Raw genomic sequence first — 19,862 nt, 5'->3', positions numbered from 1 at the left:
CACAGTCAAAAATTTTAATCTCCTTTATTTTTCCGTCAAATGTACAAGGTAAAATATTGTGAGGCAGGAAAATTGTAAATTGTCCGGTTCGAGTTTTATTAATGGAATTATGTACAGGAGGATGTATTAATTAACTTAGAACCTTAGACGTCGATCAAGGCACAAAGCCAGCTGCTAACAGCTTTTCTAGGTTCATAGAAAAATAAACTCATGAAAATTATGTCCATTCACTGAGTCGGAATGAAAGCGGCTCATAGTATGACACATGAACACTGAACTCTCTCCAAAAACTATTTTGTTACATCCTCGGGAAAAAAATTGTTTGGTGACATGAGTATCTGTTATTTACAGGTGAATACTGTCTTTTTGAAGAAACTTCAAAATTTCCTAAATGATGCAAATAAAAACAACGATTTTCCCAAGCAACGAAAAAAAATTCATGTTTAGTTTGTAGATTATGAAACACTGATTATAAATGAATACCTATTTAAAAAAATTACTATATGCTAATAGTACAGAGCTAATAAAGACAAAACTATTTGATATTTCGTGTTCATAATTCACTTCTTTGATCTCTTTATACAGGTCTATACTCTATTTGGTCAGATTATTATTAAAATAAGCATCCGATAAACGTTTTAAATATAAATTATTTTATAAAAGGTTGGGAAACATTATGAACCATAAAATGTCAAGTGAGCTTAGCTTGCACATGGAAGGGACACTTGTAACAGAAACATTTTATTTTGCAGCAAAAATTAAGACATATTTTTATAACATACACACAAAGTTCCATCTGTACCGAATTTTCAGTTCTATCGGTGTAAGAAGCAAATTAAATGTTTTAAAGCTGTTTAAGGGTCACTCATAGCTGTTATTTCTGAACCAACATTTCAGTTGCCGTAGGTTAAAAACATACAGATCTTTTTTTTTTTAAATTTCCGATATTTCGGGCCTCGTGATGTAGTATTTACAGTCCCTTTTCTCTACTTGTACATTTCTTGAAGAACCTACAAATTCTTAGTTTCTCTCTCTCTCACACAATCTTCCATACATACAATAGTGTGTTGATGATGCTGGATATAGTAAATAAAACTATAACAACTCACAGTAATTTGCTTATAAAATAGCCAACATCTTTCATTAAAACATTGGTATAAACCTTTACAAATAGGAAAACATTTAGCTGTTAAAGTACAGTGATGGAGGTCGACGTGAACTCGAGGGCTTAACTTCTCGGAAACCGTTGTGATCACCTGGTGTTACCTGCAGTCCGGCACGTGACATGATACACACGAGTCTCACTCAATCCTTCACCAACAGGTTGTCATCAACAGTGGTCAGAGAGGTGTGGTGTGACGAAGCAAGAATCATCTTTCGTTCTAAAACTATTGCATAATGTATTGTGCTTTTTTTTTTACAGTAAAGAGCAAAACAAGGACATGTAAATAATAATTGCTAGTACTCAAGCCCTCTTGTGCAGGTGAAATTAAGAGTAAAAACTAGCGTGTGTACAGGTGAATGGCTGAGAGAGAGATAAGAGTGCGAGCACACCCACGTATAGCCCGGATGTACTATGACCATAACTCAACACTGTAATGTTTAATAAGGGGTGGGATTGGGGTGGATTGGAGGGCAGGAATGTGGGAAGACTTGTGTATCGCTTGTTGACTAATTATCACGTGACCTCGAATCTCTCAAAGAAAAAAAAAAAACCGGGCTAAATCGTGGATTGATTCCTGACTGCTCCACGGTTCACCAACACTGGCATAAATGCACTGGCCTGTCTATGACGTGGGAGAAGCTCGGTCATTGACACCACCCCACCCTACCCCTGCCCTTCTTATTCTGCTACCCCGCTCCTCGATGTGATGCACGCGTTAGTGACTCTTCACATCCAGGACAATGTCCTCCATGGACACTATCTTCCCTCCAGACGCTGAACGAGTCAGCTTTTCATGGCAGGTAAATACACAGGATGCCCAGCAAAAGAAAAAAGAATGCAGAGCACAGGTGCAACCACAACTATTCAACGATAGGCACTTTCACAAGGCACAGCAGGGCGCAGTCACCCAGTCTCAAGACCTTCACCCTCGACATCTTCCCCAACTCCACCTAAAAAAGACCACGTGATCTCCCACGATCATGGAAATAAACATAAACTTGATTGTAGCGTATGTTTCTTTAAAATTAAAATAGTCAGCATCACACCTAACCAGATTCCCAATCATTTTTTCTAAAATGAAACAAACGAAAATTGCAGAGAATAAATGCACATAATATCACATCGATCTGGAAACGCCTGATCATCGCAGGCATCGAGAAGGTGGGCTGATCTGGAAAAAAAGAAATGAGTCCCTGCGGTTGGTGGAACATCGGCGTGAGCAACACTCAGCATACTCACTGAGTAACACTCAGCATGCTCACTGAGTAACACTCAGCATGCTCACTGAGCAACACCCAGCATGCTCACTGAGCAACACCCAGCATGCTCACTGAGCAACACTCAGCATGCTCACTGAGCAGTGTGCCAGTCACTTCCTTTGTGGCCTTCACGCGACAGTCGTTGCTATCAAAAGACCTTCACCTTTCTTCACTGGGACCTTGCCACTAGAATGTTCTACGGACTAATCATGAACAATGACATGTTATAAGCTGCCGTTCTAAATATACATATTTATATATATTTATTAAATTTAAATATAATATTCTCCTTTTAATAAAAAACAAAAAGTTGTTTGCCATATCGTTTGATGTCTTTGTGATTTTCTGTACAACCGATTTAGTTCATCACAAAAACATCGCCATCACATTGTCTAAATAAAACGGGAAATGTTACTGCTTCAACCAATAATTTTTGAAACTAAAAAACTTTTAACGAGAGAGGAAACATGGCGGCCATTTGCTGTCTCCTGTCGAGACGAATAGTGTGAAAATAAGGATCCACTGATGAGCTAGGCGTGGCCCAGTCCAGCTGCACTGATGTCAAAAGTAGATGACAAATCCATCGACTAGTCCATCATTTATGCTTTTGGATCGTGGTCTTCGTCGTCTTGTAAATAAAAGGCGGCAGCCTTATCGTTTGCGTTGGCGATGTTGTTTTTCTCACTTCGTCTCTTTCGGTGATGTCTGCAATGAGAAAGAGGATGGATGGGTGGATGGGTTGGTGGGGAGTCTGCTGTAGAAACAGGTAAGAGAAGGGCGAATCTTACAAAATTGAAGCAATCCATTGCTTTGCCCACGAGCAGCTAACGAAAACACGATTAAGATTTTACATACTTTACTCAGTCATTCAAATCACACATACACATCCCATTCAGCCCCAATAAAGTCATCAAAGATTTTGTACCGAGCTAATCCCATGATTTATTGCTTCCGAGGCTCTTTGCTTTGTTTACACAAACATAAATGGAAAACAGGAGAGAGAGATGGCGGGGGAATAGAAAGAAAAAGAGCAAGCCCATGGCTTCTGACCTGTTACTCTCCTCCAACTCAGGCTTGTTGTTGCGAAGCTGCATCCAGATGCCGGTGCGAGTCATCTCCTCGCTGATGTTGACGCGGTCGGTGTCGAGGGAGGCGCGACGCGTCACGCGCTGTCCGTACTTCTCGCCCATACGCTCGTGCTGCACTTTGATCTCCATCAGCCGGTCATACTCCTCACCCAGCAGACTCGCATTCTGCACAGCAGGAGAATGAGGCTCATCACTTCGGCAAGGTGCATTAAATAAAATCAAACTAAAACACTAACCCACCCCTTAGTAAAATTTGCTTATTATAGCTGAAAAAGCTCAGTGCAAGAGACTGATTGTTTAAATCTGGTTTAATACATCTCCTCCCATTTTCGAGGCTACCATACACAGAAAGAGGTCATATTTGTACACGGATACGCCTGCTTAAACAAGTGGTCCTAGCTTTCTCTCCCCCTGAGGCTTTCACGAGATAAACGTATCTAAGTACAAGCCTGACGTCAGCGTTGTTGATTTTTTCTGTGCATTATGTTTGTAGGAGATTCTCTAGAGAACGGAAAGTGTCACGTGACCTGTGGCAAGCTCTCTCACCTCTTTCTCTTCGTCATCCAGGCCCTGTAGTTTCATCTTGTCCTCCTTCTCTTTCTTGGCTGCATCCGGCATGATGTCATCAAGCCATTTGAGCTCGCGCTGGGTGAAGATGTAGTCCATGGCCTTGCGCACAAAACACGTGCCCAGTACCTATCAACAGCACAGCACTCGGGTCTTAGCCTCGCCATAAGCTCTCCATAATCACCCCATTCAACTTTCTCAAAACACACACAGAGCAGAAGCAAGAAAGATAATATAACAAAGAAACAAGATCTCTCGCCGCCCATGTAGACATAAGATCCTTTTTTTTTTGTCCAGAAGCTGTGACATGAAAATCGAGCTTTGCAGCTAAGATAAACTTTTATTGTGTGCGTGTTTGTGTTGTTTGTTTTTTGTTATTTTTTTGTTTTTTGTATATTTTGTTTTGTTTTTGTGTTTTTTTTAAATTTTGTTTTGCTTTTGTTTGTTTTGTGTTTTTTTTTTTTTGCTTTTGGATTGTACGTGTGGAATTATTTCGCGAGGAGAGAGTGAGTGAGAGAGAAAGTGTATATGTACGTGTGTGTGTGTGTAAAAGGTTCTTCGAGCTTACAGATGCTCTTTGTGGAGAGAGCACCTAACCATGCTTACGAAATTCTGGTATCATGTTAACATGGTGGAGCAAAGACTCAGATTACCAGAGATTAACAAATATACATCGCGCATTGTATTTCGACTGTGATAGAGTTGCAGCAACATAACATCAGCTGCTAAAGCGAGATGTCACACACATACACACACACACGAACGCGCGCACACACACACACATGTATTTGCTATTGATGGGCCAGACGGCCTTGTATACATTAAAATAAAGAAATTATTATCACACATGTGTAATGTTAAAAATAAGGGTTTCCGTTGATAAAACCACTTTCTGACACAATCTGACACCACAAGCCACTCACCATGATGGGGAAAATAATTGAGACGGACTTGACCGATTTGATGACCCAGAGCACGGCCAGGCAGCACACCTGGATGGCAGTGAAAATATGCACGCGCTTGATGGGCACGTGACGCAGGTAAATATAGTCCGGCTGGTACTTGGCCGGTTTGAAGATGAGGAGGACACGGTCGATGAACTGTAGAAAAAAGAAACAGCTTTCGTGACGAAACATTTGAAGGTAGACGATCCATCTTATTGAATATTATCATTTATTTTTTTTTTATTATTATTATTATTATAACTGTACACTATAATACGATATCACATTTATAAGTAGTTAAAAAAACAATAATCAACTAAACTTCCACAGTAAAAATATAATCAATTTTTTTTCATAAAAGAGGTAGATCAAGACGATTGGTACTCGGGGTGTTAAACAGCTGTTTGTTTACCTGCATGCCTTTGAGGGCAGCGACACCCATGTAGAGAAACACACCGTACAGGACAGCCATAGGGATAAACTGCAACAAAGTCATCGTAGTCGTTAGCCCTGCACCCGTCTGACACCTGTGACCCTTGTACTGAGGTCTACCCATGTGTTCCTAAGCCACATTCTTGTTTTATCCTGCTACCCTTAGCTTTTGTAGTAGATTAGCATACTTTCCCTTTGGAGAAGAAAGGTCTACATGTAAAATAAAAGCACACTGACTCCTTAATTCTAGAATTTTCGTAAATAAAAAGTTCTATCTCTCTCCCACCCATCTTCACTCTCATGTGTCCTGTCTGCATCATAAGAGGTTTGTGTCACACTCAGGATTATATCAACTCAAACAAAAAACAACAATAATAATTTAACTCTAAGCGGATTTCCAAACCTTAAGAACTGAGGTGAACAGCACGGACAATCCGCTTAGCAGACCCACCAGCAGAGCGGTCAGTCTGTTTTCCCTGTAGGCAACAGGCAGTATAAACTATTGTTTTACTATTTCTGAAGACAAAAGCTGGATCCATTCGTAAATAAAATTTAAAAGATTAAGGTCAGTGACTGATCTCAAAGAACATGGATTATTTGACTTCGAATGCATTTTTTTTTCATCTGAGGAAGACAAACATATCTGTGAAAATTCTGTAACACATATTCACATTAAAAAATGTACAGACCTCACACACTTAGAGACTGACTTCTGCTCTTCCCATTTGACACACCACACCACTCACTGGCCGGGCTACTCACCGGACACCAAGAAAAGTTGGTCGCTCGCCGGGGGCAGTGCACTCGGACTCCTTCTTAAGACTCATGATGTGAGCCAGCGCGGACACCGTGGCCGCCACGTACCACGGGAGGCCCATCAACGAGCAGATGAGGATGCAGATGGCCAGCACGAACATGTCCAGGTGATAGCCGCTACCTTTCTGAAATGTGACATCAAGCAAACAACTACACTAACAGTCACATGGCCTCCAGCATAGCCAACCATGATTTTTTTTTTCGTTGCCATCATCTGACTTTTGCTTTAAGAGAAGACGACAAAATGATAAAAATACTTTTCACAAAGAGAATATCATTAATTAGTAATACAGTAAAAATATAAACTAGAACAGAACAGAGGTCTACTTGAAGGGAGAGGTTACAAACGAAGGATGAAAGCAAGGTACCCACCACCAGCTTGTTCTCCTTCCTGTTGACGATGACAGCGGTGATCTGCTGGTCCATGAAGACGAGGATGACGGCCAGCACTGCTGGGATTGTCGCTGCCAGGATCAGCCACCAAGGGTTCTTGTCACTCCAAGGGGTTAACAAACCAGCCCCGGTCATTGCGTGTAGGCTGCAGATACGATGACGACGATAATTATTATTATTGAGAAGTATATTAAAAGTAAAAGGTTTATAAGAGGTACAAAAAAAAAACACTAACCAACCAACCAACCAACCAACCAAACCAACCAACCAACCAAACAAACAAACAAACAAACATTTAAGGAGTCTGACTGACCTTAAACTCCACTGGCACTGTCAACTTTGGCGTTTCGATTCCGATGATGGCGTCGGTGCCCACCATCAGCAAGATGGCGATCAACACCGAGAAGTCGCTCATCGTCTGACGCACCTGTGGACAAGGGTCGGAGATGCGATAAGGCTACTGACAGGTTTGAACAGGCAGCTGTATATTAAAGCTAAAACTGAAATTTATATCATTGTTTATATTTATCCTATAAATTTAATGTGGTTGTTTGTGCTTTCAGTTTTCGCAAAGTTCAGCGACTGAGTTGTCGACCGTGCTGATATGTTTTTGAATGAAAGCTATTCTCAGGTCACGTCTGTCCAGGTCAGGAGTCAAGTCGCTCGTGGGTGTTTCAGGTCAAGGTGGGGTCACTTGATAAAACTCACGACTGAAGGAAAGAAGGAGCTGGTCTTGGCGTCGGACAGCGAGCTGGCGATGATGTAGGTGCCACAGAAGAGGATGAGGGAGAGGAAGAAGACGTCGGCTTTGTACTCGGGTGTGTCGCAGCCAGTCCCGTGCAGCACGCCGCCCTTCACCTTGCACATGGCCTTGGTCAGCGACGTCCAGTTGACGCCCAGGTCAGTGGTGTTGACGTCGGTGACGTTGAACATCTCGCCGCTCGTGCTGTTGTCGCCTAGCAGCAGTGACGTCACGGTTGTCACTGTGTCGGTCAGGTTGGGGAAGGTGATGTTACCGTCATTGAAGGTGGTGTTGGGCGGGTAGCAGGAACAGTCGTAGTCGAGCGGCGCCTGCAGACAAAGTGAGAGAACCGTTAGAGTCCAGACGTTCTAAGCGCGCACATGCAGGCAATCTGACATAACGTTCCTAACGTTCCTAACGTTCCTAACTCCAGTGTCGACTGATTCGACAAGCTGTCATGGCAGAACCCTGTCTACTCACTCCAGGGTTCGTGTTGATCGGCGCCTCGTCCAGGATCCCGAAAAGCTTCTTAAAGGCTTCGGCGATGAAGATGATGGCGATGAGGGAAGCAAACGACTCCTCGGTGAAGCGCGTGATGTAACGCACGAGGGCCGACAGGTCAAAGGCCACGATCAGCAGCATGAAAATTGTCGTCCAGATGCCGATCCAGGCTCTAAACGGCAAAAAGTCCAGATGGTTCTCCCTGGTAACAACACACAAAAAGAACCACACATTAAAAAGAAAACAAATGCAATCAGACTGAGTACACGTTAGTTTTATTTTTATCGTGGAGTTAGCACGTGCGCAAGTACTTGCATGTCCGTCTGTGTGCATATTCAAGTCTTCTATCCATGAATCTGTCTTATGTTCGAGCATGCGTGTTCATTGATGCGTGACGGCAATCAAACGGCAATCACACTACAGTGTTGTAGTGCATACCTGGCGCTGGGCAACTCACTTGCAGAAATTGTAGAGAATCATCTCCAACACCAGCATGGGGCCCGTGCTGCCCAGGATGTTGAGAGGCTGGCCAGCGAAGAGAGCAAACAGCACCCCGACCACCGAGGCCGTAAAAATGCACTCCATGGTCCCCTGCAAGATGGCAAAGGTGACAGTCAGCCACAACACACACAGTATTACTTCATGCTCTGTAAGTGAAAAATAGACCCAACAGTTTTTTCCCTGGGATGGTGGAGGGGATGGACGGGAGAATCTTGGTCTCGAAGTTCACGCGATGGAACGAGACAGTTGGGAGGAAGAGAAAGTGCATGGTGGTGCGTGGAATTAATGCTAGGTCTGGCCATCTGCGGTTGACAAGCAGCCAGCCCTCCTGTGCTTGTGGTGCTTAATAATTCACGACATATGTAGAGAATTTCGCTGGAACGACCTTTCCCAGTTGTTAAACTTGCCACATGCTGGAGCTTAAAAAAAATCCGTTCACATGAATGTGTCCTCCGCAAGTCAAAGTGCATTTCGCAATCAGCCGAACTTTCTTGTGTCCACTTGCATCACGCGCACACACACACACACGCATCCATAACCGTCGGGTTTTGAACCCGGTGAAGGCCTCACCATGTACTGGTCCGTGGCCTGGCCAAGCAGTCCCCCAAAGGTGACGTTGGGTGTGAGGGTGGCCAGGTACAAGAAGATAACAGAGGCCACACACTGGATGTGCAGACCATCCTTGAAGTCGCTGGGGTACCAAGGCAGCTTCCGCTTGATGTCCGACACCAGACCACCGAACAACCTGCACACAGAGATAAGGCACAGGTAACAATCTTACTCGTCCAAGCTTCAAGTGAGTTCTTAACTTTCTTCACTTTTCATTCTTGGTCTCGCATTTTCTGCGAAAAAAAAAATCATCTGCCAGTAACATATTCACATTTTCTAAAAAGGTCGAAGGGTCACAGTACGAAACCAGGACCCACGAAAGATCCACACTCTCCTCTTCAACCTGCTACTTCCCCAACCTCCAGACACATTAGAAAAAATATTTCCATGATGATCCTCTGCCTGATTATCATTATGCGTGCGATTAGTCGAGCAGTCGGCATGTGAGGCAGGTGGACAATCATGACAGTCCTTCCTCTCTGACTGAATCTTACCTGCCCGTGCGCTGTAGCGTGGGATCACAGTGAGATTCCTCTTCCTCCTCCTCCTTTTCCTCCCCTGCCGCAGGCGGAGGAGCTTTCCTTTGGTCCTGAAAGAGAAAAGAAGGTTTGAATATCCTAGCACCGAGCAAAGTCTAACCTAACATCCTAATGATGACTTAGGGTGTTCAGAGCCTGGTTACATAAATATTGATATCTCTATCCATACATAAAATTGCCCACACACACGGACAATGAACAATGTTACATACCTGTGACGGGACACTTTGTGGCGGTTCGATTCTAATCTTGGGGTCCCACTCTCCAGGTGGGAGGGCCGTCACCTGATCCAAGAACTCATCCACTCCTGCCAGGATGTCCTGTCTGCTTCGCGCCCTGTATGCCACCTCCCGGAACACCTACCAACAGTTACATGTCAGGTAGTAATGTGAGCAATAACCAAGAGACTGATGGATGAAGATCTTGAAGATCTTCTTCATTCCTGTCTTCATATTGTTGATTAAGCTCTTTTTTTTCTCTTACATTTAAAAAGCACTTGATTTATTTTCTTCCCTTCAGAAAAAATCCTTTCATTTAATTTTTCTCAAATGTTTTAGTATGGCTCTGGTATAGTAGTGCCTTCTATTGAATTATAAAATTTGTACCAGATACACACTAGGAATTTTCAAGTTTTACAAGAGAAAAGGTGAGGCTTCAACCCACGCACCTCATCGACCATGATGGTCGACATGGACCTGCCGATCTCCAGGTTCTTGGAGTGACTTCCCTTGGGTCCGAGCAGCAGGAAGAGGAAACGTGAGGGAACCGGGACTTCCGTGATGTCCCGAGATGGCGAGCATCACACAGCCTCACGAAGGCCACCACCTGGTACCTGAGATTCTCCATCTCACCAATCAGGATGTTGGCCGCCTCAGAACCTTCTGGAATCTTCCGCATGAACTGCTGGTTCAGCTGCAGACAGAAAAGAACGATGTTCAAACACCAAGACACTTCTCGAGCAGGGTTGATAAACTTCACGGTACAATGGTTCCCTTCCACTGTGTACATCGCATGTTGCGACTTAGTATTTCCACTTTCATCCCTCCCTCGCTCCCCCTTTCTCCCATTACCAGTCCAATTTATTTATTTTTGTTCTCAGACGCAATTAGGTGATGAGAGGGTCTGGGAGATGCTGAGCACGGTAGAAGTTCGTGTCTGAATATTCCTGGCACCGCGCCAGAACTATGTCTGCCTCGGGTTTTCGGGTATTCTGGGGTCGGCGAGAGCTTTGAGACAAGTAATCACGCGATGTAAATTCAATTATCGCGAAAAACTACTTTAGATCGTGCGACCTCTTGGCTGTTCCTCCTGCTGCTGTAGACAACCGAATACCTACATTCTTCTGTGTCTCACACCACGATATCAACCCCACAGCCTGCCATCTCAACCACCGACAATGCTACGATGTTGGAAACAAGTTTCTCCCCATCCTTCACGACTAACACCAAAAAGCTAAACTTTCCACTCCCCTTCGTCTATTTCTTATTAAAAAAAATAATTTCGTTCTCTTTTCATCCTCCGTCTCTTTTCTCGCTGCCCCTTCTTTCTATTTTCATTCCCTCTCTTTGCTCAACTTACAACCCTCCCTCTTCTTTTCGTTTGGGTTATGGGACATAGTTATCTGATTTTGGAGTCAAGGGTGAGTAGGTCAAAGCTCGGCTTTTCAAAAGCACGTGACGCACAAAGTTTAAACCTAATGCCCCGGGGAGCACTTCAGTGTCACGTGGACTGTATAACCTCTTACACTCCGCCCCAAGCTATATTTACTTCTGAACAAACTAGAATGAGCACACCACGAGAGTTTTGGGAACGAAATAAAAGCGCGAATAAAACTATTCTTCGTCCTTCTTATTTTATTACTTTCTGTCGACGATTATTAAAGAAGAAATATTTAATTGTGAGTTTGTATGCGCGAGCGCGTATTCCGTCCTAGTCCTCCATTTAGTAACTATCCCTTCAATTGAGAGAACTCAAAAGTGATATGAAAACATCAGTGAGGTTTGAGCCAAACGCACTAAGGTTCACCTCCGCCTTCAACTCCACTTCCCTTACACCCTTGTCAATGCGGACTTTATCAAAATACAGAAAACTCTCAAGCGAACCACGTGACAAGCATTAAGGTCATGACCCTCTACCTCCCCAGAAAATGATTTGAGCAACGCCTTTCCTAGACAAACTTTAACCTAATTATGATGATGGCTTTTATTCTGCATAACCCTGGTGGAAGAAGGAGACTCCACCAGGTCTCCGTTCATCATCTCCAGGTTGGGCTGACTGTTTGGATTGCGCATGCGTGCCATGGAGCCGTGGGAGTCTGCAACGACAGCAACACGCAATGCAATTCCATGATGTAATTTCCATCAAGAAATGAGCACCACTCACCACAACTCTCCCCCAAAGTACTAAGTGTTCTTTGCCAAGTCACAGGTTTCAAAAATTACAAGACTCAATATATATTGAAGCATCTAAACAACAAGCACGAACTATAATAAAATCTTTGAAGATGTCCACCTTTCATCAATATAGCATTGCATTTAATGTTTGAAAAAAAAGTAGGTGTGACATATTTATTATTCATTATTCACCTCTCTTCACAGACAGTGACCGGCCGATCTCCGACAGAGTCCGCTTCATGGACAGACGGCGGAACATGGCGGCGCCATCTCCGTCCGGTGTGGACTGTCGTCGGCGCTTGGCATGCTGAAAGGAATGCTGGGCAACGATAGCGGATCGCACTTCCGCCCGCAGGCCCTCCTCCAGCAACTTCTTGTTGATCATGTGATCCAGCAGCAGGTCAGCGAACTGGAAGATGTTCTGGGCATCCATGTCCAGCATGCACGCGCCGGCCGTCAGTCCAGACCGCAGCTCGAAGAGGGAATGTAGGACAGAGAGGCCACGTGCGGCTTGGACCAGCGCTCGCCTCCCTCCTCCACATCCTCCTCGTACTTGACCCACCTGTCAAGGATGAGAGGTCAAAAGGCACGATGTTAGGCCTGCTCAAAGTCGACATCTGCTTCGAGGTCTTGGTATACCTGTAAGCTTGTAAAGCATCATAATGTCTCTCACAAACACATACAATTGCATGCGTGCACGCTCACACACGTGCAGACAACAAACACAGACAAGAGGTGGAGGGACCAAACACACACCTAGCGGTTTCCTTCCACTGGTAGGACTCTGTGGGCTTCTCCAAGGCGTCCATCTGACAGAAGACCTTCGGGGCCTGATCCCTGTCATCGCCTTCTCCCAGCAGGATCTGTATCTGCTCACTCGGCGAAAGACTGGCTGCTCGGCACCAAAACAGTTAAAGGAAATACAGGTAAACAAAATATATTCACCCTCCCGCAACAAAAGATGGTTTATGGTCATCACGAGTAAGGTCATCGTTCTGCTCAATGCGACATCTTTGAATTCTAAGTATGGCATCCACTATTAGGACGTATATAGCAATGAAAAGTTGAGGAAGGAAGTAAAGACTATGTCTATATACAGTATCGTCAGCTCCTCCTCAAAAAATTGCTTAAATAAATGTTTAATAAATCTTTAGCCTTTCAATTTGTTTACATTGTCGGGACAGTGGCTTCAACACTGTTACCATTTAACAAGAATGCCTGCATCTGTTTACATGTCAATGAATAGCTTCTAACAAAATTCTGCTTCAGTTTTATGTTTGTTTACATTAAAACAAGCAAATGCATATATCAGGGCATTAATACATATTTAAATCATACACCGACGAAAATGACATCACCATCAGTGTCTACTATGAAGCCCACCAACTATTATCACTATACCATGCAACAATTAGGCGGACACATACAAATACTTCAACAACTCAAAAGAGGTGAAAATGGCATTATACAGACCACAGGTTCAGAAAGATTAAAAAAAATTGAACTGTTAAAAGATGCTGCTTTTTGTTTAGGCTTTCAGAAGAGTTCACAGCTGTTGCCATCCGTTTGCGTTCTTGGTTTCCAAACTCACGTGCACGACCACAGGATTGCGAATAGAATTTATTAAACAATTAAAATCTTAGTTCGATACAAATGATGCACAAACCTCCAAACATGCTATGAACTAGTTAGTTTACGCAGATATTGATATTATTACATGCAAGGTAGTGTTTCAAACTGGTCATAGTTGCTTTTCGATCATTTTAATTGTTAATGTCATCCACTTCATTGTCTTCTCTGGACACATATCTTCATGCAGACGATATGAAGCAATGGTTGACAAGAGTCATTGGCCACAAGCGACAAAAAACAAAAAACATACAAAAAAAACAACAAAAAAAAAAAAAAAGAAAAAAAAAAATAAATAAACAAAAACAAATTAAAACAAAACTAAAGAGAAAGTAAAGTCAAAGCTAAACAAAAGGAAACGAAACTGGAACATGCCCAAGTACATGCTAAAGAGAGAGGTGGTCATGCAGGAGAATTTATTTCAATCACAGACAGGAACTATACATAGGCAAGACATCCCATATAAAGCAGAATATCGAAGTCTATAAAGAAGAATGTAAACAACAAAGATTCAGACCCAACCTGGTCTCACCTGCCTTGAGAAACGAGTTCTTGTTGCGTTTGAGGAAGGCTGGAGAAACCCGAGACTAGTTAATTGGCATGACAGAGAGGTAACTAATGAACAAAGTTCTTTAACTGATTAATTAAACACAGGGAGCTAGTGAAATAGAGGCAAAAAGAAAATATAAACAATATGCTTAAAGTGTTGGCCTGTCATCAAAACAATGAGAGGACTGTGGTATCCTTGACTACAAGAAGTTTTATAGCTACAGGAGGGGACAACAAGTATAACGACTCTGATTTCCCTGATGCTGGGCTTTGTCCAGTGTCATGGCAACGAGCACCAATACAATTAAACCTCCCGATGGACGGTTTAATCGTGAGCAATAACTACTTGTCACAAGACAACTCATGATCTGGTTAAAAAAAATTGCTGGAGAAATTTATGTTTTTGAGGATGAGGACAGGGACAAGCTTCCGTTGTGTAAAGCACCAATATATCACAGACACAGCCACCTTAGTATTCAGTACAATCCATCCCATAATACTAGCTGTGTGAAGAGCTCTAAATAAGCCCAATACACATCGCAAAAACAAGTACAGTGCTCATTATTGGTATGGATGTTGATAGGTCCAATTTGGTTTTATTTCATTTGTGCTTAAAACAAATTTTTCGTTTCATTGTTTATAGTAGTTGTGTGTGGGGTCAAATCTTGGCATACGACAATATTTTTCTTCCGTAATGACAGTTTATCATCTGAGCACTGTACTGATATATTTACATACACATACATTCTTATTCATTTATAGTAAGATCGGTAACACCCATATGCTACTGTATGCATTCCAAATAGATATCGACATAAGTATTTTAACTAAATAAGTACACCGACCACCCATGTTGTAATTGCAACACATACACAGGCACCAAATACCACCGTATCATCTGTTTTTAAACATGACATAAGCAAAAGCATTGCACAAAACTTGTCATATGTCTTCACCTGGTGGAACAAATGTTGAGACTGGATCTGAAAGAGTGAGTCAGACATTTGAAATCCCATCATCTGTAAAATATTTCTCGTGGCTTTCATTCTGATTGTGTTTGACAAGCAATTTGAACTACAAAGATTACACCTTGGACACCGATACGGTTGTTGTTCAACGATGTGTCCATGTGTCTTCAACTCCACCTGCCCCCGACAACTCTATCGCTGAGAGCAAGAACCTGATATCCGTGGTTCGGATCTTGACTTGACACACCTTTTTATGGATGCGATATCTTGTAACAGGGATGATAGTAGTTTTCACCGAGTATTTCAGTTTCTGTCCCCCACCCACAACCACTGTCTGTGTATGGGATAACTACTCTAAAGGTGTGTCATTGCCACCTTTCGTGTAAGAAAAGAGCTTTCAACCTGCGTTAATGTCTACAGAAGTAAACAGTTTTACATCTACGTCTCACATTTCGCCATTTGGAAATATGTAAGAATGTTTAGAAGGATGCTACAAAATACAAGTATTTATTTCTAAAAATATTCTTAGCTCGACAGTTAATGTTCAGTGCGTACCTGCTAGTGCAAATGCGCCTGCAGGCGCACACACACACACACACATGAACAGGGTCAAAGGTCGAGCAGGTATGTTAGTATTCGTTCACGTCGAGATGCAAGGGGTTGGAAAGGACAGGCCGGGATCTGGATCAAAGCAAACAGGTTGCTGGGTCATGAGGTCATCAAACAGTTAAAAAAAATTCGGGCTGTTCCTAAAACGATTTCTCCTGTTGTCTTCAGCTGGGTTTGAACTCTGCTTAACCATGCTACTCAACATTAAAGTCAGACTTGCGGTGGTCTCACCCACCAAGATTAATTTTTACAATCGACATTTAGTGATCATGCATTTCTTTAGCCCCATCATGTCCTTTGGGTTTATTGAAAATATGTTAACCAACTCTATCCGACTGTTTTTTAAAAAAATATTTAATTTACATCATCGCTTTAGAAATGCAAGACTACGAGCTTTAAAAAAATAATAACTGGTTTAAAATTGTAAGTGGATAAAACTCACTGACAGAACACACACACAAACAAAACCTTTAAAAAAATCTAGACATTCTGTGTTTACTAAATGCAGTCAGAGCATTGCATGGGCAATTAATTTTCCCAAGGGGCGGATGAGGGTGGAGAGGGTGTTAACTTTTTTACTATGTACTAGAGACAGTCTATGGAATATTTTTTTCTAATGACTAGATAAAGCAAAACACTGGGTGGCTACCTCCAACCCTCAACAATCTCTTCCGTTCTCGAGATACAAGTCAAAATATCAGGTACAAGCATCTGAGGAATAATATTTTGAACTGAGTTTTATTCAGTCTATTGGATTCAATGGAGAGAAAATAAAAATTAACCCTAGAGCTGTAAACAGAATGAAAGACGAGGTGTCGTCTCTTTACCTGGATTCACGGCATCACCACAGAGCTCGGTTTCTCGGCCTGGCGCTTGCGGGAGTGACTGCTGCCCCGGTGAGGTCGTCGAGGTCGCTTGGGTAGTCGCAGGTGGATGTAGGTGGCGCGATGGCTGTCCGCTGCACGTGAAAAAAAACACACACAGCGTTGACATGACAACCACAGAGCAACACAAACATCCAAACTCTTCTTTAACCCTTTTCCTCTTCGTTCACGCAATGAACAATATTTTATCAACCTGAAGATATTTTAACAGTGAACCGAGATTCTTTTCTTTGAGTGTCTTTCGCTTTCGATTTTCCGATTTTTTTTTATTCATTCATTATTTTTATTTATCTTTTCTTTTGTTTTGTTTTTTGCTTTAATTTTCTTTTGTTCCTCTCTCCCTCCATCTCTCACACACAATTTTTTAATCCCTCTGTTTCATCCTTGCATTCCATAGTAATGTACAAAGTGACGATAACGACATTAGAGGTAAAAACAATGAGTGTAAGCCGTGTCGAGGGCTTCTCCTCACCGCTGACGTCGATCTCCTCCTCGTTGAAGTCTCGGCGCGAGCCCATGTCGCGGAGCGGGACGCTGCCGTTCTCCGCCGCCGTTGGGTGTAGTGAGTCCATGGTGGTGGTCTAGCGCCGCACGTGTGTTGTCACGGTAACTGCGCTCTAGAGCACTGTGTCCTGTCACACAGGTCAAGGGTTACAGTTAGGTTACAACACTGATAAGTCTTGCTTGAAGATTACTGACGAAGTTGAGATGTTACTACCTTTTGTAAGGTGTCATGGCATCGTAGTCAGCAAGCACATTGCGATGATGCAATTAAACTAAAAAAAGAGTTTGAGTTGTGACCGAATTCCTGGTGTTTACCAGTTGTTGTTTTTTTTCTACTTAAAGAATGACAGATCACTGCAGACTGTCTTATCTATAAGGAATACTGTTTGGGATTTTTTTAAAAAATACTTCTCAACGATGTCTCAAAACTTAAAACGAATACGCAGTTTCTTAAGACCACGCGACACTAGTTTGTCATAAGAGGTAAAGGTGTGTATGAGAAAGAAGAAAGATGGAAAAATAGGAGGAACAAGAAACATCCGCTATAAGCGTGGTCCTCCTAACGACCGACCCACCCCATTCCTGACCAGGTAAAAACGCCGCAGGGTGACGTCGGCTGTCCCAAACATGCTGTAAACAATCAACAATAAACAAGGTGTTGCAAAGCTGTGGCCTGCTTCTCGGATGTAAATAAAAACAGCCGCACGGCATTCTAACACTCGAGTCTAGACATGACTAATTGGGCAAAAAGAACAGAAGGCAAGGATGTACCCCAGGTAACCCGAGTAACCCATAAAGCGAAGATTGCTCACTTGCAGAAATTGTTCGTTTCGTTCAGAAGGATAATAAAGTTTATGACTACATTTACCTGTAGACTGAACCCAAGTGGTGGGAAAAAAAGAACGAACTCTAAGACTTGAGAAGACAACTTGCACTGAAAGAAAGCAAGTGAGATGAATGAGGAACTGAAAGTAAGAAAGAGGAAGGGAGTGGAAGAAGCAAGTAAGGAGGAAGGAGAGAAAGCGAGAGGTCAGAGTTCAGATAATATGCTTGTCTTCCTTTATCACAGAGGCGATAAGTAAATGATTATGTTTTATGGAAAACACTTCCAATCAAAAATTTACACCCACTTTACAGAAATGGTGAACCTCACGATCGGTTTGGGGAAAGGAGGGGAAACACCAACACCAACAACAATAACAACAACAACGTCCACTCCACAAATGTTCAGCAGCACTGACGACAGCGACAGCAGTACAATACAGTGGCAGAGTTCATACTACAATAAATGTACTTGACACTAGGTGATTAGTTCATACCGAAAACCTCGTTTATAATTATGGTCTGGCGGATCATGAAATGCTTTTGAAGTTGTTTAAAGGATGAATCGGTCACAGAATGAGAGCTGTGTGGGTAGGGAAGGGTGGAAGAACGGCAATAAAGAACAAATAAAGAACGAGAGAGGGGGTGAGTGGGGAGGGGTGAGCCTGAAACACCCACGAAACACAGAGTTCTTTCTGTGAAATTTTGCGAGGTGGGGAGGTAATTAAGTTTGTTCACCCGAAGACAGACTGACGCAAGCCAGACAAAGAAATGACCCCGAGAGACATCTTGTTTTTGTCTCTCCTTGTGTTGAACAGATTCTACACTTTGTTCTCTGTCCTGGGGGGGGCACACAAACTACACTTTGCCGGGAGGTGCAAGCATGGAATCGCACTGTATTCTTCGGTATAATTAATTTCGACATTGCCCTTTGATCGTTTCTTTGATACCACCGCTGCTAACAGTAACACCCGTATCAGGAGAACGGGTACCAGTTGTGACCTCATGTCTCTGGTAGACACTGCTGCTACTGCTATACATCTTGCGGTGGTTGTGATCGTTGTTTTGATGTAGTTTTGTTGCGGTTGTAACTGCTGGAGTTCTTGGTGGTGTTGTAGTCGACGTTCAGAGGAGAGCTTCTTTCTAAGGTTGTAGCCGCTGCTGCTGTTCATGTTGAGAGTTTCTCTGTCGTTCTTGCTGTAGTTGTAGTTGATGCTTTGGTTGTAGTCGATGTTTTCGGTGTAGCTCTCGCTGTGGCTGCTACTGTTGTTGCTGTCGTTCACCAGCAAGGTGACGTCACCTGTTCTACAGCATTTATTCTACCGTCAAGCCATCGTAGACAGCAGCTGGGGTTGAAAGGTCAAAGCAATCTTTTAAGCAAGCCGGAAATGTATGTCACCAACTTAGCCAGTCTGAAAATAAATCTTGCCAGTCACGTGGACACGAGTCTCGTGCGTGCTCAGGTGAGTGACAGGAAGTACGGAGAGTCTAAAATAAACCGCGTCCTCTGTACATTTGTCGCTCGAATGCTGCTGTCACCTTGTGCACGAGGGAATTAACGGCTTTAATTAAGTGCAGGGAACATTTTCAGAAGGTCAGCATTCGGAGGAGAGTAGAACATCTTTGGGCCCTGTGGCAAATGTTTGCTAGTAGGCTGCACAATAAGTGATAGAAGGAGCGAAAAGAAAGAAACATCGTGAAGAGGTCATGACTAGCGCGAGGTTCAGGTCACGTGAACAAGTCAACTAATCAGAAAACTTCAGACATAAACCATACCAAACTCTTGTATGCTGAGTGGCACTGCTACTAAAAGTTTCGCTCATTTCTTCTGTCTTTAGGATGTCGTCTTGAGTTATAAATCTCTTTAAAGTTTCATGACGTGTCTGTGGAGATACAATGTCTTTTGTCCAGATCGTGCTAGGACATCCTGTCCCACGTGATCTACATA

General features: G+C 42.9%; 1 protein-coding gene across 1 annotated transcript; it reads right to left on the bottom strand.

Annotated features, from left to right (window-relative positions):
* Positions 1-8: 8 nt before the first annotated feature.
* LOC112561130 (electrogenic sodium bicarbonate cotransporter 1-like) lies at positions 9-18,955 on the bottom strand. Its single transcript, XM_025233399.1, is given in 26 exon segments — positions 9-3,129; positions 3,475-3,677; positions 4,059-4,208; positions 5,003-5,179; positions 5,436-5,504; positions 5,859-5,931; positions 6,218-6,396; positions 6,644-6,784; positions 6,786-6,809; positions 6,978-7,091; positions 7,373-7,735; positions 7,887-8,109; positions 8,365-8,498; positions 8,979-9,153; positions 9,512-9,606; positions 9,769-9,915; positions 10,224-10,336; positions 10,339-10,468; positions 11,773-11,870; positions 12,142-12,441; positions 12,444-12,511; positions 12,706-12,841; positions 15,084-15,110; positions 16,532-16,662; positions 17,061-17,220; positions 18,865-18,955. Coding segments are annotated over 26 exon segments (3,627 nt in total). The 3' UTR covers positions 9-3,023.
* Between the last annotated feature and the right edge of the window lie 907 nt (positions 18,956-19,862).

Source organism: Pomacea canaliculata, linkage group LG1, assembly GCF_003073045.1.
Source record: "Pomacea canaliculata isolate SZHN2017 linkage group LG1, ASM307304v1, whole genome shotgun sequence".
NCBI classification, from domain to species: domain Eukaryota; kingdom Metazoa; phylum Mollusca; class Gastropoda; order Architaenioglossa; family Ampullariidae; genus Pomacea; species Pomacea canaliculata.
The sequence above is the reverse complement of the archived record's forward strand: the minus strand, read 5'-3'. Positions and strand labels throughout refer to the sequence as shown.